General features: G+C 42.3%; 1 protein-coding gene across 10 annotated transcripts in view; it reads right to left on the reverse strand.

Moving 5' to 3' along the window:
• Nucleotides 1-25,500, reverse strand: part of slc25a21 (solute carrier family 25 member 21) — a 259,138-nt gene that overhangs the window by 223,860 nt on the left and 9,778 nt on the right. For 4 of the 10 annotated variants that reach the window (XM_036954588.2, XM_021573850.3, XM_090210936.1 and 1 more), the window contains exon 3: nucleotides 2,586-2,629. The exons of the other annotated variants lie outside the window; for them this stretch is intronic. In XM_036954588.2, the coding sequence (XP_036810483.1) occupies nucleotides 2,586-2,629 (44 nt within the window). The remainder of the gene's footprint in view (nucleotides 1-2,585; nucleotides 2,630-25,500) is intronic. 10 annotated transcript variants of the gene reach the window in all.

Below are 25,500 nucleotides of genomic sequence, written 5' to 3' on the forward strand. Positions count from 1 at the left end.
CGGTGGCTAGGAAAAACTCCCTAGAAAGGCAAAACCTAGGAAGAAACCTAGAGAGGAACCAGGCTATGAGGGGTGGCAAGTCCTCTTCTGGCTGTGCCGGGTGGAGATTATAAGGGGTTGTACTCATCCTTCTTCCTCCAAACACGGCGAGTGGAGTTTAGACCAAAAAGCTATATTTTTGTCTCATCAGACCACATGACCTTCTCCCATTCCTCGTCTGGATCATCCAGATGGTCATTGGCAAACTTCAGACGGGCCTGGACATGCGCTAGCTTGAGCAGGGGGACCTTGCGTGCGCTGCAGGTTACTAATGGTTTTCTTTGAGACTGTGGTCCCAGCTCTCTTCAGGTCATTGACCAGGTCCTGACGTGTAGTTCTGGGCTGATCCATCACCTTCCTCATGATCATTGATGCCACACGACGTGAGATCTTGCATGGAGCCCCAGACCGAGGATGATTGACCATCATCTTGAACTTCTTCCATTTTCTAATAATTGCGCCAACAGTTGTTGCCTTCTCACCAAGCTGTTTGCCGATTGTCCTGTAGTCCATCCCAGCCTTGTGCGGGTCTACAATTTTATCCCTGATGTCCTTACACAGCTCTCTGGTCTTGGCCATTGTGGAGAGGTTGGAGTCTGTTTGATTGAGTGTGTGGACAGGTGTCTTTTATACAGGTAACAAGTTCAAACAGGTGCAGTTAATACAGGTAATGAGTGGAGAACAGGAGGGCTTCTTAAAGAAAAACTAACATGTCTGTGAGAGCCGGAATTCTTACTGGTTAGTAGGTGATCAAATACTTATGTCATGCAATAAAATGCAAATTAATTCCTTTAAAAAAAATCATACAATGTGATTTTCTGGATTTTTGTTTACCTATGATAAAAATTACAGACCTCTACATGGTTTGTAAGTAGGAAAACCTGCAAAATCGGCAGTGTATCAAATACTTGTTCTCCCCACTGTACTTCCCGAACCTTGCTCTGTTCTCTGTTATAGGACTTTGACACTACACATCCACTCTGGGCTGTTACAACGATGCCGTTTTGTTTACGGCCGCGTTGTATTGTACATGCTCAGAAAGGTTAATGACTAGCAGATGCAACGTTGGTTATGTTCTAGCTGCGATCGGGGGGGGGGGTCAGGCATGTTGTGTTGTTGGGTTCAATGCAACATGCCAGGCTCGCTGCTTCTTGGTGAACAGAACCCACCAACAGCCCAATGGAGCAGAGGGTGTTCGGCCCCGTGTGTGAGCGCTGTGCACCACCAGTGTTTGGTTGGCTCTGAAATGTATGAGCAAAATCATTTCATGCACAAGCGGCAAGGAATCTCACTCACATCTCCCGCATTGCTAAGAGTAGGACTGTGTGTGTGCGTGTGTGTGTGTGTGTGTGTGTGCAGGCTGGTTTACGCAAGCATCACTCCAACGCAAAGCTGCTGGAACAGTTTCCAAGTATTTGTGTAAGTCTTTTCCACACATCCCCCCCAGCGGTTCCTGCTAGAAAAACAGCAAATGGGGGAAAAATAAACGGGGTGGGAAAAGCAGCAAAAACGAATTAAGGTGAGCGACACTGAGTAGAGAAGGACACCCTCCTAGGTAATACCACACAGTCCCAGATCAACCCATAGCCCCTAACCCCTACAGGTAGGCTACCTGTGTAACTCTATGTAATACGGTGAGAATTCCATCTTACCCTCTGATCTATCTTCTCAGATCTCTATCTTCTCAGATCTCTATCTTCTCAGATCTCTATCTTCTCAGATCGATCACGGACACAAGTGGGTCTATTTGCTTCTTGTTTTTTATTTGTTTTCATTCCATGATGTCAAAGTGACAGAGTAACACGTCTGTGAGAGTCTGCAAGGGCACACTATCAACCTGCGACGAGAAAGCACAGGAACACAGGGTAGGGAAGCTCGACGGCGACAGGGACACTAATTTCTTCGCGGTCAGACTGTCAGCGAGGAGAGACGGAGGGGTTTGAAAGTCAGGGCAGGTCATTTGGCAACCATCTATGTCATGCCCCGCTGGACTCCGGTTGTGTCTCTTAATTAGTCGGGGGGGGGGAGTAACACCCTCCATCAACATCCAACGACTAATAGCCTGGTAGTCATTAGTGCACAAAACGTAGCAAAACGTTTCAGCAATGGAAAAAAAAAACGCACGCGTTTCTTATTGGACAAGTACAGTCCCTCGTCCCTCTCTAAAGTCTATTTTCCTCCCTTTGGTGCCTATTGAATACGACCCTGCTCCAGCCACAGCCCTGGCCATTTATTTCCTGCCACTGCCTCTTGCTGCCCAGCCCGGCCCAGTACAATGATGAATGGCCACAAGCTCCATTCAATTACGCCCAAAGTGCGAAGAGGCAGGAACAATGGAAACTGTCCTGGGCTGTGCTGCCGTGAGCGCGGCAGGCACAGGGCCGTACTGGGCACAGGCCAGCCCCCTCTTGCATTCTTTGCGACAATTTAGGCTAATTAGCATCAACTCCTGCTTCATCCATCATCCTCCTCAAGAAACATAAACCAAGTGTCAGCTCTAGCGTAACAAACAGATCGCCCAGCTACTTAACACAAATTATTCTTACATGAAACGCCGCTTCTCAGGCAACATTCCCCCCCTTTAGGCCATCTGGGGCGAACAGAGAGAGACAGAAAGAAAGAGAGACAGAGAGAGAGAGAGAGAGAGAGAGAGAGAGAGAGAGAGAGAGAGAGAGAGAGAGCTATTAAAATTGAAGACATATGTTTCAGTCAAGTTCAACTCCCCAGACTAGCTGTGGCTGACGCGGTGACAGTTTCCCCCCCATCAGTGGAAGGGGTGTGTGTGTGTGTGTGTGTCTAAGGCTGATGGATTGCAACCTGTTGTAATAAAATAAAATGTAAATAAAGTGTCCAGGTAAATGTACAAAGTGGCTGAGCTTAGTCCCCGGATGCTGGAGCTTGGCTTGGGCTTGGACCACCCCCCCTGATTGACACCTCTGGGTAAGTTACTGTGACTATAGAGAAGACAGTGCTGTCTGTCAATGTTTTATTGGCTTTCAGAAGTACCAGCCATTTTGAGTCAAATGACATTTTGATACATAGAGATATGACATAATATAAACCTTATCATAAGACTGTATAAAGGCCCACCATACAAGTTATAAAGCATTATATAAGGCTTTAAGTTTTTTTTTAAAAGGGAGGGACAAGCTTTGTCAATGTGGTATTAATGACACTCAACAACTGACACATTAAGACATGTTAAGTGGGCCCAGAAATGTGCCCCTAAAAAAAGAATTGAAATAAATCACCATTTAAAGAACCCAGACATAGTTTGATCAAATTTACAGGGTTTATTTTAATTAAAACTAAAAGGAGCCGGTTGACACTCTCTGGAAATTCCCCAACAAAATGTAAAACATACTAATACTGTTAAAGAATCAACATTCAAGACGTTGCGGTTTCATTAAAATGCAATTCTACACATTCCTTTCAATCTTCTCTTTCCATCAGTTATGGGGCCTAACTGATACACAAATGGAAACTAATTGACATTAATTAATTTAGAGTAAATAATGCGTCTTAGATTGAATGCAATGCAGAACACTGCTGACTCTGCATTGCTGAAATGTATGAATGTACCAGAGGTAGGTTGTGAAAATTATTTGAATACTATCCAAACCCCTCCCCTGTGTTGGAGCCTTATTTTAAAACTGATTATATAGTTTTTTCCCCTCATCAAGCTACAGAAAATACCCTATAATGACAAAGCAAAAACTGGGTTATAGAAATTGCAAATGTATTTTAAAAAAACAACTGAAATATCACACAAGTATTCAGACCCTTTACTCAGTACTTTGTTGAAGCACCTTTGGCAGTGATTAATACCTTGAATCTTCTTGGGTAGGACGCTACAAGCTTGGCACACCTGTATTTGGGGAGTTGCTCCCATTCTTCTCTGTAAATCCTTTCAAGCTCTGTCAGGTTGGATGGGGAGCGTCGCTGCACAGCTATTTTCAGGTCTCTCCTGAGATGTTCGATTGGGTTCAAGTCCCGGCACTGGCTGGGCCACTCAAGGACATTAAGAGACTTGTCCCAAGCCACTCCTGCGTTGTCTTGACTGTGAGCTTAGGGTCGTTGTCCTGTTGGAAGATGAACCTTCGCCATAGTCTGAGGTCCTGAGTGTTCTGGAGCAGGTTTTCATCAAGGATCTCTCTGTACTTTGATCTGTTCATTTTTCCCTCGATCCTGACTAGTCTCCCAGACCCTGCCTATGAAAAACATCCCCACAGCATGATGCTTCTGCCACCACCATGCTTCACTGTAGGGATGGTGCCAGGTTTCCTCCTGATGTGACTCTTCGCATTCAGTCCAAAGAGTTCAATCTTGGTTTCATCAGACCAAATAATCTTGTTTCTCATGGTCAGAAAGTCTTTAGGTGCCTTTTGGCAAACTCCAAGCGTGCTGTAATGTGCCTTTTACTGAGGAGTGGCTTCGATCTGGCCACTCTACCATAAAGGCCTGATTGGTGGAGTGCTGCAGAGATGGTTGTTCTTCTGGATGGTTCTCCCATCTCCACAGAGAAACTCTAGAGCTCTGTCAGAGTGACCATTGGGTTCTTGGTCACCTCCCTGACCAAGACCCTTCTCCCCCGATTGCCCATTTTGGCCATGCGGCTAGCTCTAGGAAGAGTCTTGGTGGTTCCAAACATCTTCCATTTAAGAATGAAGGCCACTGTGGTCTTGGGGGGCCTTCAAAGCTGCAGAAGTTTTGTGCCTCGACACAATCATGTCTCGGAGCTCTATGGACAATTCCTTCGACCTCATAGCTTGGTTTTTACAATGACATGCACGGTCAACTGTGTGGCCTTATATAGACAGGTGTCTGCCTTTCCAAATCATGTCCAATCAATTGAATTTACCACAGGTGGACTCCAACCAAGTTATAGAAACTTCTCAAGGATGATCAATGTAAACAGAATGCACCTGAGCTCAATTTTGAGTCTTATAACAAAGGGTCTGAATACTTAAGTAAATAAGAGTTCTGGGGTTTTTTTTGTTGCAAAAATGTCTAAAAACTTGTTTTAGCTTTGTCATTATGGGGTATTGTGTGTAGATTGATTAGGATGTTTTGTATTTAATCCATTTTAGAATAAGGCTGTAATGTAATAAAATGTGGAAAAAGTAAAGGGGTCTGAATGCATTCCGAATGCACTACACTATGGCACCAAAAGTATGTGGACACCTGCTTGTCAAACATCTCATTCCAAAATCATAGACATTAATATGGAGTTGATCTCCCCTTTGCTGCTATAACAGCCTCCATTCTTGATTTGCTCAGTGACTTGCTTCCATTCAGCCCCAAGAGCATTAGTGAGGTCGGACACTGATGTTGGGCGATTAGGCCTGGCTCGCAGTCAGCGTTTCAAATCCTCCCAAAGATGTTCGATGGGGTTGAGGTCAGGAATCTGTGCAGGTCAGTCAAGTTCTTCCAAACAAACCATTTCTGTATGGACCTCGCTTTGTGCACGGGGGCATGGTCATGCTGAAACAGGAAAGGGCCTTCACAAAACTGTTGCCACAAAGTTGGAAGCACAGAATTGTCTAGATTGTCATTGTATGCTGTAGTGTTAAGATTTACCTTCAACGGAACTAAGGGGCCTAGCCTGAACCATGAAAAACAGCCTCAGATCATTATTCCTCCTCCACCAAACTTTACAGTTGGCACTATGCATTGGGCCAGGTAGCGTTCTCCTGGCATCCACCAAACCCAGATATTCCGTTGGACTTCCAGATGGTGAAGCGTGATTCATCACTCCACTGCTCCAGAGGCCAATGACGGCGACCTTTACACCACTACAGCCGACACTTGGCATTGCGCATGGTGATTTTAAACTTGGTGCGGCTGCTCGGCCATGGAAACCCATTTCATGAAGCTCCAGATGAACTGTTCTTGAGCTCACATTGCTTCCAGAGGCAGTTTGGAACTCGGTAGTGAGTGTTGCAACCGAGGACAGACGATTTGTATGCGCTACATGCTTCAGCACTCAACGGTCCCATTCTGTGAGCTTGTGTGGCCAACGCCGTCGCGGTTGAGCAATTGTTGCTCCCAGTCGTTTTCACTTCACAATAACAACACTTACAGATGACCGAGGCAGCTTTAGCAGGGAAGACATTTGAAGGTCACTGAACTCTTCAGTGAGGCCATTCTACTGCCTGTTTGTCTATGGAGATTGCATGTCTGTGTGCTCGATTTTATACACCTGTCAGCAATGGGTGTGGCTGAAATAGCCGAATACACTAATTTGAATGGGTGTCCACATACTTTTGTATATATAGTGTATACACACACACACACACACACACACACACACACGCTTAATTTGTCAATTTTCCATTTCCTTTTTGATGTGATGCAGCGTGTGACATACTCCGCTAATTAGCGAGGAAGTTTGGCAGGAGAGGCTTGTTGTTTTTAGAGGACCGATGGCAAACCTCTCGCTCCCACCAGCACAGCATTGCTTGCTAACTATGAACTCTGCAAACTCACAATGACAAATAAACCCCTCCTCTGCTATGTTTCAAATGACACCCTATTCCCTGCATAGCGCACTACTCTTGTCCAGGGCATGGGGCCCTGGTCAAAAGTAGTGTGCCGTGTAGGGAATACGGTGCCATTTAGGACACAGACATAAACACTCACTCCCTTCCCCTCCTCTCAACAGCTAAAAATGCCACTCTTAAAAAGAACAAAAATGGAGCTAAATCAAAACGACAGTGGGTCATCTCTCTTTCCTCTCGACATTTTATTCCACAGGGAAATGCACCACGGTGAGACAGGGGAAAGAATCACAGAACCCGTCTGACCTTGGTTATAATATTATTTGAAATCATTTTAATTCGCTGGGCTTATCGAGCTTTCCTATTAGAATGAAACCAATAGAAATTCCCCAAAAGGGTAAAAGTAGCATTTAAGGAGGTGGCAACTCCAGGCAAGCTAAAGAAAATAATACAAGTATTTGAAAGCTTTCAAATGTTATTTCAACCCAGGTCTGGAACCAGTTCTGACAGGTATGTAGCCTATGGCAGCATCCCAAATGGCATCCTATTCCCTGCATAATGAACTACCTTTGACCTGAGCCCTATGGGGAATTGGGCTACTATAGAGGGCAGTGGTTCCCAAACTGGGGGTCCAGGTGGGTCACGGGACGACATTGTGTGTTGGAAAAATATACAGTACCAAGTCAAAAGTTTGGACACACCTACTCAATCAATAGTTTTCTTTATATGTACTATTTTCTACGTTGAAGAATAATAGTGAAGACATCAACACTATGAAATGACGCATATGGAATCATGTAGTAACCAAAAAATGTGGGAAACAAATCTAAATATATTTCATATTGGAAATTCTTCAAAGTATCGACCCTTTGCCTTGATGACAGCTTTGCACACTCTTGGCATTCTCTCAACCAGCTTCATTGAGGTAGTCACCTGGAATGCATTTCAATTAACAGGTGTGCCTTCTTAAAAGCTAATTTGTGGAATTTCTTTCCTTCTTAATGCATTTAGGCCAATCAGTTGTGTTGTGACAAGGTAATGGTGGTATACAGAAGATGCCCCTATTTGGGTAAAATACCAAGTCCATATTATGGCAAGAACAGCTCAAATAAGCGAAGAGAAACAACAGTCCATCGTTACTTTAAGACAGGAAGGTCAGTCAATGCAGACAATTTCAAGAACATTGAAAGTTTCTTCAAGTGCAGTAGCAAAAACCATCAAGCGCTATGAAACCTGCTCTCATGAGGACCGCCACAGGAAAGGAAGACCCAGAGTTACCTACAATCAGCAAAATAAAAGGCCGCCATTCATAAAAAAAAAAAATATGTTTAAGCATAAGAACATAGCTGTCAAAATAGGAAATTTGCTTTTTTTTTAAAAAACGTATTCTTTGGTCTGTGTATGTTTTTCCACCTCTTAAAACCTATGGTGGATCACGACTCAAAAGACACTGAAATTGGCAAGTCACAAAGCAAAAAAGTTGGGGAACCCCTGATATAAGCAATGGGGTGCCATTTGGGACGCAGACTATAGAAGAGGAGTGGGCTTAGTTCCTAGCCGAGGTGAAAGTGGAAGATTGTTCTAATCAAGCTCATTCCCGCCAAACCTCAACCTCAGGATGATGAAACACACCGTTTGCCCTTTAGACATGCCTGGCCGAGAGCCAACAATAATTCTCATTCAGTCTTGAATAAGGCAAATATCAGCTCCTTTTTTCTCGCTCTTAAAGTACCCTAAGATCAACTGCAATGGGAAAAAATGAAAATAAAGGCAAAAAAATATTATAATCGTGGGTCTGTTCCAAATGGCACCCTATTCCCTATACAGATCCCTATGGGCCCTGGTCAAAACAAGTGTACTATATAGGGAATAGGGTGCCATTTGGGACTTCAACATAGCTCTGCTCTGGAAGGACTAATAAATGAACTGGTTTTGTCGTTTAGTCAGCTCACTGCTTCACTTGGAATGACGCTCGATTCGACCCACGCGCAAAGTCTCTCTCTCTCTCTCTCACCAGTGGCGTACCGCATTTTCGCGGGGCCCCCCCATAAGGTCTGAAAAAAGCCAAACCCACCGCCAAAACGACTGTCTCACACACAACATGTTAGGCTTCTGAACACCTCTCTGTCAGCATTCCAAATGGCACACTATTCCCTATTATAGTGCACTACTTTTGACCAGCGCTCTCGCCAAAGGTAGGGGCCTGTATAGGGAATAGGTAGCCATTTGGGATGCAATCTCTGACTGAATGACTCTCATATCATTAAACGCAGGACAACCCAGTCTCTCCTCCTTCCATATTCATGAAACGTCTCTTCCGCTCCTCCCTCCCCCTCTCACTTTCTTCCTGAATAGCTCTATCGGCCAACACTCGCTCTCCCTCTTCCCTCTGTATTGGTGCCATTTCATCCCCCTCTCCCTGTCTGACCTGGTCCGTGATCTGAAATACTGTTCCCCTCTCGATCTGTCATTTTCTAGCTGTTCTCTGTCCAGCTCCGGCTCAAATCAGACAGACGTCTGGGAAGTAGGAGCACATGCAGTGAACATGACCAATGTGCTTGGAGAAAAGATTCTTAAAGTAAAGAAAATAAACTGAATTTCAAAAGTATAGAGAATTTAATTAAAGAAGATAATTGTGTATTCCACATTGAGGATGGGAAATGTGCTCTAGAAAATAAATACTATCATTACTATTACAATAATGTCTTGTGTGTATGAGTACTGTATACAGTGTGCATGTGTACTGTATACAGTGTGTATGTGTACTGTATACAGTGCAGTATGTGTTAAGGACTTAAAAGCACTACTACACTTGCATACGTGAGGCGTGAGCATGTGTTTGAGGAAGGAGGGGGCGTCCTCTGGGCTGACACTTGGGGGGGGGGGATTCAGGTGCTGCTCATTTGTCAGAACTTTCCGAGGCAGATTTCCAGGGAAAGAAAACAAAGCCCGATCCATTTCCCCACAAACGGCTCCTCGCGAGCAGGCAGGGCTGTGGGGCTAGGCGGGGGAGGGGGGTGTTCCAGAAGGAGGTCGAGCCACCCCAGCCCCAGCCTTGTACCCTAGGACAAGGATGTTGTGGTTAGAAAACACACTCCCTCAGCCTCCTTCCTCTGATTGATCCTGTCCCCTTTCCACTTATTTAGAAAAGTCAACAGCCATCTTATCAAGTCTAAAATGTGTATTAATAATAATTTATGATAAAATATATGATAAGTAATACAAGTTTACATTATTCATATGTAAAAAAAATACAAATAAAAAATGCATTATAATAATTTATAAATTTATGTAATTATTATTCTACAACAATATTTTTTCATTTACTGTTTATTATGCATTTACTTTATATCATAAAAAAAAATGTCATGTTCAAAAATAAACGTTTTATTGTATCAAACTTTGCCAGAAATGTACAACTACAATGCATATGGTCATTACAATTCCACTTTTGCTACAGATGCATTTCTGAACAACTAGAACATCATTATTTTTTTTACATTTGGGTACAAATGTAGATTTGACAAAACAAAACATTTCCTCAAATAAATGAGAACAAAATCAGAGCATAGAAAAGGGAAATGTCTGTGTAGAACCACGTGATGACATTACCTTTAAGAAAAACCTTGCTATCAACTCAGTCATTTTAGAAAATCATGACGGGTGTGTGTGTGTATAGTGTTTCTCTATGTGTGTGCGCGCGCACGCGCGCATATATGTGTGATTATGCATGCTTGCGTCTCCGTTTCGATGCATCCTTGAGTGTGTCAGTCTGCATTGGTGTGGATATGAGCTGATAAATTGGTGGCTGGTGCAGATTGTCCCTTGGGCCCCATATGTTGAGGCTGCTGCAGCACAGAGAGCAGAGAGATCCGTTATGAAATGCACCCCAGTGAACAGCCATTCAGAGGAGAACATAGCACTGGGCTCCACTAAAGTCCACTTCCTGGGGGGTAGCTAGCCAGAGTGAAGACGGAAAATACTAATGTAGCAAAGGAAGACGTTTATTTTGTGAGTTATCACCTCCCCTGCAACAAACACACACATTCAGTATCAGTCAAAAGTTTGGACACACCTACTCATTCAAGGGGTTTTCTTTATTTTGACTATTTTTTACATTTGCAGAATAATGGTGAAGACATCAAAACTACAAAATAAAATCTGGAATCGTGTAGTAACCGGAGCGTTAACCAAATCAAAACATATTTTATATTTAAGATTCTTTCAAGTAGCCACCCTTTGCCTTGATGACAGCTTTGCACACTCTTGGCATTCTCTCAACCAGCTTCACCTGGAATGCTTTTCCAACCGTCTTGATTGAGTTCCCACATATGCTGAGCACTTGTTGGCCGCTTTTCCTTCACTCTGCCGTCCAACTCATCCCAAACCATCTGATCCAGCACTCCATCACTCTTCTTCTTGGTCAAATAGCCTTTACACAGCCTGGAGGTTCTCCTGTAGAAAAACAAATTATAGTCCCACTAAAAGCAAACAAGATGAGCAAAATTTGGACTCATCGGACCAAAGGACCAGCGCTTGGGCCAAGAAACACACAAACAAGTCTCTTCTTCTTATTGCTGTCCTTTAGTAGTGGTTTCTTTGCAGCAGTTCAACCATGAAGGTCTGATTCATGCAGTCTCCTCTGAACAGTTGATGTTGAGATGTGTCTGTTACTTGAACTCTGTGAACCATTTATTTGGGCTGTACTCCAATGAACTTATCCTCTGCAGCAGAGGTAACTCTGGGTTTTCCTTTCCTGTGGTGGTCCTCATGAGAGCCAGTTTCATCATAGTGCTTGATGGTTTTTGCCACTGCACATGAAGAAACATTCAAAGTTCTTGAAATGAGCTGAAATGAGCTGTTCTTGCCATAATATGGACCTGGTCTTTTTCTGTATACCACCCCTACCTTGTCACAACACAACTGATTGGCTCAAATGCAATAAGAAGGAAAAAAATTATACAAATTAACAAGACACACCTGTTAATAGAAATGCATTCCAGGTGACAACTTCGTGAAGCTGGTTGAGAGAATGCCAAGAGTGTGCAAAACAGTCATCAAGGCAAAGGGCAGCTATTTTGAAGAATCTCAAATATAAAATATGTTTTGATTTGTTTAACACTTTTTTTTGGTTACTACATGATTCCATATGTTATTTCATAGTTCTGAGGTCTTCACTATTATTCTACAATGTAGATAATAGTAAAAAGAAAAGAAAAACCCTTGAATGAGTAGGTGTTCTAGAATTTTGGACCGGTAGTGTATGTACGTACACACATGCACACGCACACCTGAACTTAAGCGTTAGGATATAAAATCACCTCCCCCGCGGATACACATGAAGAACATTTGGAATCTCCCTTGTAAGAGACCAGTCATATTTTCCCCCTTTTGAAGACATTAACATCAATATTTCACCCCGGCCCCATCCAGCCCCTTGACTTAGTGTGTCCCAAATGGCACCCTATTCCCTTTGTCGTGCAATGAGGGCCCTGGTCAAAAGTGGTGCACTATAAAGGGAATACGGTGCCATTTGGGACGCAGCCACAATGGAAACGGCGCCTCACCGACCTGTGTGTTCTGTCCTGCCAAAGGCTTCTGGGGGATTCTTCCTATCGAGAAAGCATCTGTCACGGATCTCATCATCGCAGAGGAGAGCAGACCGGCTGAGCAGAGAGGTCTTTAGTAGGCACACGCGCAAACACGAGCGCTCAGTGGTTGGTCAGCCCACTGAGCACACAAAACACTGATAATGTAACCTTGCTCAACCCCCCCATCCCTCACTCTATCCATCCATTGCTCTCTCTCGCCCTCCTCTCCTCCCTTGTCCACTACTCTTCTTCTCCCCCTGGACCCAAACAGCTCCTGGGCTCCCTTCCCTGTGTGGTCTGTCCACTACTTCCTAACATACTGATCACGGTGTGAATTCCTGTTGTTGGAAAGCCATACAGGTAATAGATCAATATGAACAGAAAACTGGATAGGTTTGGAGTCTGATTAGTAGGCAAGAAAAAGGCATATAATCTCACGTTGTTTGATGTGGATTTGCGAGCCATTGCGAGCCATACCAAGCCTTTCCAAGTAGGACACGTCAAATGATGTGCGACTTGACACAGCGGTGAAAACATATGTGAGCCTTTCAACGCCTCACAGCAGTAGTTACCGACCGGGACTGAAGATTAGGCGAAAGCCCTTGAACCATTGACCTGACACCTGCAGCGTAATGGAATGTCTTTTCTCTGTGATGAACTCGCATTACACATGGGATGTATCTGGTGTGACAATACTGTAGTCTTTCAGGGACAAGAGGAGGGGTGAGGCATACCCACTGTGGTACCGCAACAAGGATGGGAAGTCGTTTGCATTGCTTTTAACATCTTTGTCAGTTGATATACAAATGAATAACATTGCATCACATTGACAGCTATACTGAACCCCCGTAAATCTGTGTGTTTGGAGGCCTCTCGTGATTTTGGCAAAACTCAAGTCAATGTCATGCCCTGAAAAATGTTAACGGGTGTAGAAATGCGTTTCTGATGCAAAGCAAGTAGTGTTTCGCCATCAAAATAGCTCTCTTCTGCCCTCTAGACTCACAAAGAATGTTAGTCAAAAGGGTGACTTGTGTTGCTAGCGTAATGGTTGGCTTATAGCTTATGCTACATTTAAGCTAAGCGTAAACCAAAGCACAGTAATTAGTTGTAAAAATCTATGGTGTGATTTCCTCCAGACCTTTCAATTTCTTTCAATGTTCAGATTGTAACACACAGCGACTAAGTCTGAATACGGCCTTCAACCAATTGTAACTGAATTCATCCAAAATAAAATGCTAATTTTCGTTTTTCCGTTGCAAAACATTTTATGACGCTTTGCTACAGCCCAGTGCTCTGAACACAGCCCAGAGGTGAGTCAGTCCAATCACATTGACAGTAGCTGTAAACAATAGGTACGACCCAGTTGGTTACTAACTACTTAAGTTGAATCAATGTACTGATTGTAAGTCGCTCTGGATAAGAGCCTCTGTCAGATGTTTAAAATGTAATGTAACAATAGCTAGAGTACATTACAGTTGAGTCAGTCCCTCCCTCTGCCCGAGGGTCCCAGCCCCACCCTATAGGAGACACTGAACACTGGGGAACACAGAACACGAGGGAGGGGTGAAAACCACCGTGACAGAACCTGCTCATTTCCATGACCCAGCAACAGTTTTATATCTTCATATCCAGAGCATATTGGCTTTATTTCACAAAATAAAGCTGAGTCGCTGCCTTTGTCTTCACGTGCACTTTCACGATTGTGACATTTGCGTTTGCCTTGATTTCACTGCGAGGCTCTTGCCCTCCTTGAAAGGAAAATGAAATTGTAAACAAATTCCAAATGAGTTCAGTTTTGTTTCTCATTATCAAATGTTACCTCTTCCTCCGCCAACGTCCTCCTCCTAAACCCATGTCATTCTCTACCAACTCCAGATCACACATAATCTAAAAGCCTGGTGGCAAGATCCTCTTTGACACACGCAAACAAAAGCTCACCCAGCGACCAGGCACACGGGATATTTTCCCCATGCAGTAAAGGTACAAATTGGCTCACGAGCACAACAAATCACATTATGATTACTGCACTGGCCCAAACACTCATCTTGATACAGTTAACAAAGGGGGGAGGGAGGGAGAGGAGGCTGTATGCATGGTGAGAGCTATTTTTTAAAACTGGATTACATCTTGGCAGAGGATTACTGTAAAACACATTCTACCATCTTATCCAGAGAAACACACACACACACACACACACACAGGGGAAAGTACACGATGCGCACTGACAATACGCACGCACATACACAAGAGCACACACACACAAACTCACATTATACACACACACCCCACAGTGCCATGTAATTCAAGGGTTGTTTCTTTTGGGCTTTTTTTGTTTGTGTTTTTTTGAGAGTACTTATTATGTTTATTTATATTTCTGTACTTCCAGTAGAAACAAGGTTTGTAATTACCTGATCTTTAGATTTTTTGCATCAAATTCAGTTGCCTTAGTTAGATTTTATCTGACGCAAAATGTTGAGAACAAACAAAAATCGGCTTTTGGCAATCACATGCAGAACACAGTATTTTATCTATATCTGAACAATCACTGATAATACACATTACAAACTGGTTGGTTTGGCTCCTGGATGCTGACTGGCTGAAAGTCGTGCTATATCAGACCGTATACCATGGTTATGACCCCAAAAATATTTGTGCTAATCTAATTACGTTGGTAACCAGTTTATAATAGCAATAAGGCACCTTGGGGGTTTGTGGTATATGGCCACATTGTGCATACGAACAGCCCGTAGCCATGGCATACAGCCGTAGCCATATATCATACATCCTCATCAATTATTGTTTAATTATACCATGGAATTGTTGAATACTCGTTTCTGATTGGCTTGAAGGGCATTCTAGAGAGTGCATTATTTCCCTATAACGCATGGAATAATTCAATGGCTATAGTTCATTCTTAGCCTACATGTTCTATGTTTGAGCTGCTTTTGAAAGCAAAAGTCAAATTGACAACATTATCGGCATTGTTCAATTCTATTTTTATAGCAAGCTAGAACTGATGGTTTGGTTAACTCACCTATCAAGTCTGTTCGGTTACCAAGGGGCAATTCCGCAATAATGGAATTACACCGACTCAGATTTTTCACTTTAAAAATATATGCTAAACAAAAGTTTAAACCATGCAAGTCTGTGCACAATGACTACTTTGAAAAAAATCGACACAGAAAATTTCACAAAAACACATTTAGTGGGAGAACCTGCGCAGATGCAAAGTTTGGGAACAGAATTAAGGTAAAATCTCCCCTCAGTGTATTTATGAGACTACGTTTTCCAAAAACTGCTCCGAATTAAGATTGGAGGATGTATTCAGAAAGAGCGGTGTGTCAGCTGTGACATGACACCCGGAATTTGAAGAAATGCCTTTTGGTTATTGAACAGATTGACATCCGTTAACAGAATGACATCGTGGGTTCCCGATCTGTACTATACAGAGATACAGAATTATGGATATGAATATTATTCTCTTCGTGGTGATGTATCCTAAATTAGGTACACAAGGTAGAAATATGCAATATTCTTCTTTTGGGTATTATTCTATACACTGGCTATTATTTGACATTCCACATTCCGGACCAGACCAAATCTGAAACAATCATAGAGGTCTACGTTTCACAAGTTTGGACATCACAGTAAGGCACAGTGCAGTAGAGCACATCACAGTAAAGTACTCTACTCTAGAGTGCTCTACTGTACTGAACTCGAATATACTTTACTGTTCTGTCCAAACTTGTGAAACATAGATGTCTGTGATTGGTATAGGTATGTTCCGGGCCAGGGTGGACTGACCAAATTTCAACATCCATCGACGTTCAGTGTCGGCCGTTACTCAGTGGGCGAGGACGCTCGTTACAGTAACTGGGAAGAGAGGGTAGGTATCATGGTAGTTGTCAGTAGGAGCCAGGAGAAGTGACATTTACTGGAGAGAGAAGAGAGAGAGAGAGAGAGCGGCAGAGAGAGGGGTTGTCCAGACTGTTTTCACAGACTTGCTTTGACCATCAGATGACAGAAAGAGAGAAAAAAAAAACAGTTATGAGCTGAACATAACAGTATGCCAGTGAAAAGGAGGACAGTACCAGGTGACCCAACTGTGTTTTTTTTGACTACTATGACTTTCCAATGTAGCCAATTCAATTGCAGTAACTGTACTACAGATTTGTTAACAGAATTACACGTTTTAAATCACTTAATAATATCAGTAAAAACCTTAACTAAAATCGGTAGGTCTGCCTTTACATGTCACTTCTGAACTTTCATTATTCTCCCTCCACACGAGGGAGAGAAATGAGAAAATATGTGGGTTTTTGGTAACGGAATTAGAAGGCAATGTCTCTAAGTCACAGAAGGCAAATCATTTCTCCAAAATAAAAAATAAGTGTTGATATTAGCTGGCAGGGGTCTTTACGTCAACATAACTGTGTTTTGATGCATTTCTAATACCTTTTAATAATATTTCTGGTAGATGTTGGCGAAGATGCCTTTTCCATCCGTTTGACCAGAAATTAAACCTTTGCGCATTATTCATTTTTAGCGTGGAAAATGGTTGGAGAAAAAAAATATGACTTAATTTAAAAAAATATAGACTCTTAGCTTTCATTTGACATTCTCCTATGACCTTCACATTTTGCTGCTTATGGGTCCTTTTAGATGGAAATTCCCCAAGGCAACTACTGTAGCTACCTAGTAAACTCCCTAGCTACTTCAGTGGATGTTGAACACATTCAAACCCCCAAATGAACACATTTCTTGTTGCAAATGTGTTAAGTTACAGCTGCGTTAAAAGCGGGATAATCAACTCTGGGCTCTATGCGTTCTCTGGAAAATAATGCGACTCCGTGGAAGGTTAGTTCCACTCCACCAGCGCATCGTGGAACATAGCTTCCGCGTTGTGCATTATTTTCCATAGAAAGCATAGGTCCTTGCTGATTATCCCTTACGTAGTGGTCTCTAGTACAGTATAACAGATGCTACAGTTCAGCAAGTTCAATGTCAAATAATAACTCACTTCCAAGGCATTGAGTCTGGTTTCCAGGCTATGGCGATGGCAGGACAGAGCAGAGGGGATGGCAACATGGATGAAGACCTTGCTATAGACTAGCATCTGAAGTGGAGGGTTCTGCTTTATTAAAATGAAACCCAGCTATCCGGATGGTGATGATCAGGGCGCGGTGCTGCCAAACACCACTCTTCTCAGAGAGCCTATACAGTACTTATTTTCCATTGTAACTTAATTAAAAGGGTTCAGAAACAAAAAAAGACTGGGCCTGCCTGTGCCTGGACAGGAGTGGTCTTACTGAAATATAGAGCTCTTCAAAACACAAAGAACATACGACAGAGACACAACGTGCACACACACAGGCGTAGTCGTATACACACAGGGGCGCACACACACACACACACACACACACACAAACACAGAGAAGGGAACACACACTTTCTTCCAGGGTCACTCTAGCCTTGCCCCTTGACTACTTAGACTAAGTGCTCAATTAAGCATAGCTTGTTTAGCCGATTTCCTCATAGTTACCATATGCTGCAGTATGTATGCCTTCACATTTCTATTACAGAGGAATTCACTGAGATGGTCTGGCTGTTTCCTTAACATCTGTCCTCTTCTCCTCATTTACATTACCGGTGCACTTTCTTCAGAATGGAATATATTACTCCCCAAAAAGATTTGGTTTCTGTCATTGAGTGCAGAGCTACAAACGGTAGAGTAAGTAGTAGAGGTCGGCCGATTAATTAGGTCCGATTTCAAGTTTTCATAACAATCGGAAATCGGTCATTTTGGAAGCCATTTTTATTTATTTTTTTACACCTTTATTTAACTAGTCAGTTAAGAACACATTCTTATTTTCAATGATGGCCTAGGAAGAGTGGGTTAACTGCCTTGTTCAAGGGCAGAACGACAGATTTGACCTTGTCAGTTCATGGATTCAATCTTGCAACCTTACCTTACAGAAGTATATATTTTTAAACCTGCATATTTTAGCTAAAATAAATCCAGGTTAGCAGGCAATATCAACCAGGTGAAATTGTGTCACTTCTCTTGTGTTCATTGCACGCAGAGTCAGGGTATATGCAACAGTTTGGGCCGCCTGGCTCATTGCGAATTAATTTGCCAGAATTTTACGTAATTATGACATAACATTGAAGGTTGTGCAATGTAACAGGAATATTTAGACTGATGGATGCCACCCGTCAGATAAAATACGCAACGATTCCGTATTTCACTGAAATAATAAATGTCTTGTTTTCGAGATGATAGTTTCCGGATTCGACCATATTAATGACCTACGGCTCGCATTTCTGTGTGTTATTATGTTATAATTAAGTCTATGATTTGATAGAGCAGTCTGACTGAGCGATGGTAGGCACCAGCAGGCTCGTAAGCATTCATTTAAACAGCACTTTCGTGCATTTGCCAGCAGCTCTGCTGTTTATGACTTCAAGCCTATCAACTCCCGAGATTAGGCTGGTGTAACAATGTGATGTGAAATGGCTAGCTAGTTAGCGGGGTGCGCGCTAATAGCATTTCAAACGTCACTCGCTCTGAGACTTGGAGTAGTTGTTCCCCTTGCTCTGCATGGGTAACGCTGCTTCAAGGGTGGCTGTTGTCGTCGTGTTCCTGGTTCGAGCCCAGGTAGGAGCGAGGAGAAGTATGGAAGCTATACTGTTACACGGGCAATACTAAAGTGCCAAAACATCCAATAGTCAAAGGTTAATGAAATACAAATGGTAGAGAGAAATAGTCCTATAATTCCTATAATAACTACAACCTAAAACTTCTTACCTTGGAATATTGAAGACTCCTTTTAAAAGGAACCACCAGCTTTCATATGTTCTCATGTTCTAAGCAAGGAACTTAAACATTAGCTTTCTTACATGGCACATATTGCACTTTTACTTTCTTCTCCAACATCTTGTTTTTGCATTATTTAAACCCAATTGAACATGTTTCATTATTTATTTGTGGCTAAATTCATTTTATTGATGTACTATATTAAGTTAAAATAAGTGTTCATTCAGTGTTGTTTAATTGTCATTATTACAAATAAAAAAAAAAAATTTAATTTAAAAAAAAAAATAAATAAAATAAAATAAAAAAAAGAATCAGCCGATTAAATCAGTATCTGCTTTTTTTGTCCTCCAATAATCAGTATCGGCGTTGAAAAATCATAAAATCGGTCAACCTCTAGTAAGTAGTGGATTTGCTGAGCATGAGGAGGATGTAATGTCATGCTGACCCAACCGAAGATTATTCACTAGACGTCAGAGAGGACATAAAAAGCATCATTACAATATTACCCCATACAAAACGTTGTCACTGCACGCTACAGCCACCTCGACTGGATGCAGTGCCCTCGTAATAATTGTACCGTGGTAAATGAGACTAGCGATAGTCCAGGGACAGCCTCCCATTTCGAACAATCATAATTATCCTGCAGATTCTGCTCCTAACATAACACTGCAATTATCCTTACTGGTCACAGCAACCTAACATGCATGATGGATGGCTTGTGTGTGTGTGTGTGTGTCTGTCTGTATTTGAGAGTGAATGTGTTTAATGCTAACTCTTCAGCATCATAATAAAGAAGTTTCCTCCTACACACTGCATCCTGTGGTCCCCCACTCAGTCAGTAAGGCAGTTCCATAAATCACCTTATTAAGATAACGTCAGCAGCTGGTCTGAGGGTCGTACATTACAGCACAGACTAAATCTCCACTAGACCACCCAACCACTCTCTCATACACACACACACACACAACTGCTGATTAAGAGGTAGCCTACGGTCTACGGCTCTTTTATGTTGACATTAGATATCTATTGAATGGCACATTATCTTCTTTGAGACAGAAATTGACGACCAAATTAATGCATAGGGCTGGGAATTGCCAGGGACCTCCCGATACGATTTTATCACCATACTTAGGTGACGATACGATATGAATTGCACTTCTATACGCATCACGATTTTATGTGTATTGCGATTCGATACTGCGATTTAAATTGTGATTCCATGTTCCAAACATATTGCTCACCATCTGTCTGCTGCAGAGGGACAAGAGAGAAAATACGTTTTGATCGGTCATGGAAATAATAAAAATAAGTGTTGAAAACATGTTGGCTCAACATTTGAAAAGAGAATTGAGACCAACCTATAGAAGGAGAAACACTGGAGTTTTGGTACAGGTACAGCCGACTAGCGCTAGCTAATGCTAACTACCTTGAACATTTTTCACTGAACAAAAAAACGCAAGAAGTGTTGGTCCCATGGTTCAGGAGCTGAAATAAAAGATCCCAGAAATGTTCCATATGCACAAAAAGCTTCTCTCTCTCAAATGTTGTGCACAAATTGCATTTACATCCCTGTGAGTGAACATTTCACCTTTGTCAAGATAATCTATCTACCAGACAGGTGTGGCATATTAAGAAACTGATTAAACAGCATGATCATTACACAGGTGCACCTTGTGCTGGGTGACAATAAAAGGTCACTCTAAAATGGGCAATTTTGTCACAACATAATTGGCATGCTGAATCTTTATTGTCCACCAGAGCTGTTGCTAGATAGGGAAATGAACATTAAATTATCATAAGCCTCCTCCAATGTATTTTTAGAGAAATCGACATTATATCCAACCGTCCTCACAACCGTAGAACATGTGAACCATGCCAGCCACGGACATCCACATCCGGCTACATCCGTAGCTTATGCCTGCCCATACCATAACCCCACCGCCAACATGGGGCACTCTGTTCACAACACTGACATCGACAAACCGCTCACCCACACGATGCCATACACGCTCTCTGCTATCGTCCCGGTACAGTTGAAACTGGGATTTATCCACAAAGAGCACAGTTCTCCAGCTTGCCAGTGGCCATGGAAGGTGAGCATTTGCCCACTGAAGTCGGTTACGATGCCTAACTGCAGTCAGGACGACAAGCACACAATTGAGCTTCCGAGACAATTTCTGGCCGTTTGTGCAGAAATTATTTGGTTGTGCAAACCCACAGTTTCATCAGCTGTCTGGGTGGCTGGTCTCAGACAATCCCGCAGGTGAAAAAGCCAGATGTGGAGGTCCTGGGCTGACGTGGTTACACGTGGTCTGCGGTTGTGAGGTCGGTTGGACGTGCCGCCAAAATCTCTAAAACGACGTAGAGAAATAAACATTCAAATCTCTGGCAACAGCTATGGTGGACATTCCTGCAATTTTAGACATCTGCGGCCTTTTAGAGTGGCCTTTTATTGTCCCCTGCACAAGGTGCACCTGTGTAATGATCATGCTGTTTAATCAGAGGCTTGATATGCCACATCTGTCAGATGGATGGATTATCTTGGCAAAGGATAAATGCTCTCGAACAGGGATGTAAACAAATTTGTGACCAAAAATGCTTTTTGTGCATAATGAACCATTTCTGGGATCTTTTATTTCAGCTCATGAAACATGGGACCAACACTTTACATGTTGCGTTTTTATTTTTGTTCAGTTGTTCGTGCACACAACATTTTTTCTGGAGGCAAGCCGCCGAAGTCTACACCCCTTCGTCGGCGATTGGTCAACAGTAGGGATTCTTCAATAAAGTCTTTGTCATCATTCAACGAGAGACGACTCATTTTCATGCCAGTTTTTCCATTGAAGAATACTGCATGAAATATCTTAGGTGTAAAATTGCATAACTAAGATCTCCTCGGAAAAAACGTAAAAATTACAGATTTCCTAGATTAATTCAGAACATTTTGAGTAAGTGTATACTGACTACGACGTCTCAAACGGACAAACAGTACTATTGCCACTTTTCCTCATTTTTTGAGCGAATGTCTTTCAAGGGAGTATGCGAGCACACTCGTTCGGGTCAACCAGCCGAACTGAGGGATGCTGACGCCTTAAGACCACTGGGACATATCAAATCTATTTTGGGAAACACAGGGTCCATGGGTCCATTTGTTCCCATTACCCTTCATGCATGGTTGCAGTCAACTGATTTCTACTGACGTTATGATCCTTCACATTTCCTGACTACAGTAATTAGGGGGACTAGGACAATAAATCTTTTGTTTATTTTTTTTAATGTTTGGTTGTGTTTTAATTGACCCCCCCCCCCCCCCATTCCAGAATCTAAAATGAGGGAGTTTCTATCAGTTAGGCTAGGCTACACACGAAGATGGAGGCAGTATCCCAAATGGGACCCTATTCCGTATGTAGTGAACTACTTTTGACCAGAGCCCATGGTGCTCTACATAGGGAATAGGGTGCCATTTTGGACACGGTAAAAGTCAGAGTAACATAATGGAATGGCTGCTTCATAAAGGAACAACATCAGAATAATGGATTCCCTCAGAGAGATTTAAATATTTTAATGAAATCCCTTCTATCCGAACTAAATGTCTTACTGAGAAAGACTGTTACGAAGAATGTCGCTTTGGAGTCTGGACAGCTAATTATCTATAGATGGAATTCAGACAATGTGGTGTTTATTAGACACGTCTTTCAGAATTATGTTGATGGTATGTCATAAGCCTCAGTAAAACACACACAGAGAGAGAGAGAGAGGAAGAGACAGAATATATCACAGCACCAGTATCCATCCTTCAACACTGTCATGCTTCATTTTCACCCAGCTCCCCCCCCACCCCGCCAAGACATCTGTCTGTCAAAGAAATAGGAACATAAATATCTTCTCTTCCTTCCCGAGTCGAAACACCGACCGTGTGTGTGTGTGTTCGAAAGGATGCACCTCTCCCTGCCCTCGCTGTATCAGACGCACAGTCACGCGAAGAGCGCTGGGGGGGGGGGGGGGGTTCGGAGGGGGGTGATTTAGAGAAAACTGCAAAGCAGCACCCCATCCAAAATCAACATTACTTCAAACATGAGGTCATCTAAACATCTGTCTGCAGCATGTCCGCCGGGAGTTCAATCAAAGCGCCCGCTAAAACATGTACAATTGTTTCTGGAAATAAATATCAGGCCTACAGTAATTCAGCTCTGATTGTGGCAGGCAATCCAAATCGCAAACCTGGTCGCGTCTAGAAGTGTAAGGAAAAGGAACGCTCATTTGTAATGGACTCTCGCTTCGTCATCCTCATGGAGTTCCACCACTCACTTTGATTGGTTCTATTTATTTGATTTCTTCTTCTTCTTTATTTAAACGAAGTGGGATTTATTTGCAGCCTCATGTTAGGTTCACAGTTTAAAACCAATTCAAATGAAGTATGTTTTAAGTAAGATTCTGACAGTCTACTACAAGGACGGTCGTCTGGGAGTGTATCTAATCATACTTAGGGTGTCTGTCTAGTATCGACACGCTCCATTTGCTAAGGAAGGATTGGTTTACCCAGCCGTTAACGAAAACTGCAAATGTTATGAAGTTACATTTTCAAGTGGGAAGGAAAAGGAAATAATCAATACTAGAATAAAACAAATAACAGCTGACCATTTTTTCCCCCAGAAACATGAGTAGTTATTCACAGGTAAAGCATTCACTTTTGGGGGCACCTTGGGAGCAAAATATCTACTTCTCTTAAAACATCAATATTTGATATATAATATTAGCAGTATTTCTCACATCATACATTCGCAATACTTCACATCAGACAAAAGTCAATGTAATTTTGCAATGTGTATAAGTACAAAAATGATCCTGAACATTTACACACACACACACACACACACACACACACACACACACACACACACACAGCCGCTATATGCTACAGACATCCACGTAGTGTTACATTTGCAAGCCAAACTCAGGTTAAGAAGCAGCAGAAAGTTACACTGTACCCTCCTGTTGAAAAGTGAAAGAGTAGGTAATTGCTGCCCCATTGTGGTGAAAAGACTGAATTGAAACCATGCCACTTCTCGTTAATTCTTCAGGATTGGTGGGTCCACTGCGGGATGGTTGAGCTAACGTAGGCTAATGCGATTAGCATGAGGTTGTAAGGAACAAGAATATTTCCCAGGATGTAGACATATCTGATATTGGCAGAAATCTTAAATTCTTGTTAAGCTAACTGCACTGTCCAATATACAGTAGCTATGACAGTGAAAGAATGCCATGTTATTGTTTGAGGAGAGTGCACAGTTTTGAACATGAAAAGTTATTAATAAACAAATTAGGCACATTTGGGCAGTCTTGATACAAAATGTTGAACGGAAATGCATACACTGCTGCCATCTAGTGGCCAATATCTAAATTGCACCTGGGCTGGAATAATACATCATGGCCTTTCTCTTGCATTTCAAAAATGTGCATATCTTTGGATTATATTTTACCAGATCTAATGTGTTATATTCTCCTATATTAATTTCACATTTCCAAACTTCAAAGTGTTTCCTTTCAAATGGTACCAAGAAAATCCATATCCTTGCTTCAGGTCCTGAGCTACAGGCAGTTAGATTTGGGTGTGTCATTTTAGATGATTTTTTTTTTAAGGGCCGATACCGTTGCCACAAACAGCACTGCAAAGATTGTGATGAGCACGATGCAAGACTTTGCTCTCACACAGTCAAACACATGTGCGGAGGTTCCCTTCACACTGCTACAACATGGTAGCTATGGGACCAAAACAGCAGAGAAGTTTAGCCACGCACTTCAAGTTTCTTAGTTGTTGACCCACTAGTGCTGTTTACTTTGTGCATGTAAGTCATCTTGCTGAGTCTACTTTTAAGTCCATCTATGGGTGAAATGCACTGCCTGCCTCACCTTGAAAAACTACATCCCCCACCTCTGAAGAAATATGATGTCAACATCAATCTTCCTCGTTGAACAGAGTGATGATTCTAAAAATGTCATTGATATAATAGAATATAACTTTATTTATTTTTCTTTGGCGTCACCGTACAAGAATAAAGCAATCACATACACATAACACACACAGAATCCAGTCAGCCTTGTACAAACACGTAGAGGACCTGGACACATTCATTCATAACTGGCCACTGCCCTTTTCGGAATGATTATTATTCATCCACTATCAAGGCATCATGATACATACTGTGGGGCTGGCACAATAATCCTATTATTGACAATTTGGGGGGGGGTTCAACTTCCTCTTCAAGTAGATAGGCCTATTGTTTGTTTACCCATTTTTACATGAAAAAAAGTAATGTTGGTAATTTCTCAACAAAGACAGTATTCATTATACGAGTAGTAGGACACTGTCGAGGGGGGAAGCGTCATTTCCCAAAGCTCCAAGCTGTCAAAACCATTCACCAAAGCTGTTTTGTATTCATTAGGTTGACATATGTCGTAGCTAAGTTTCAAAAATGCATTATGATATATTATACCAGTAAGCTCAAAATCGTTTTTAGCAAAAATGAAAATTATGACGGCCCTCCCAGGTGGC

The sequence above is a fragment of the Oncorhynchus mykiss genome, chromosome 19 (assembly GCF_057628025.1).
Source record: "Oncorhynchus mykiss isolate SJ-2025 chromosome 19, ASM5762802v1, whole genome shotgun sequence".
Lineage (NCBI taxonomy): Eukaryota > Metazoa > Chordata > Actinopteri > Salmoniformes > Salmonidae > Oncorhynchus > Oncorhynchus mykiss.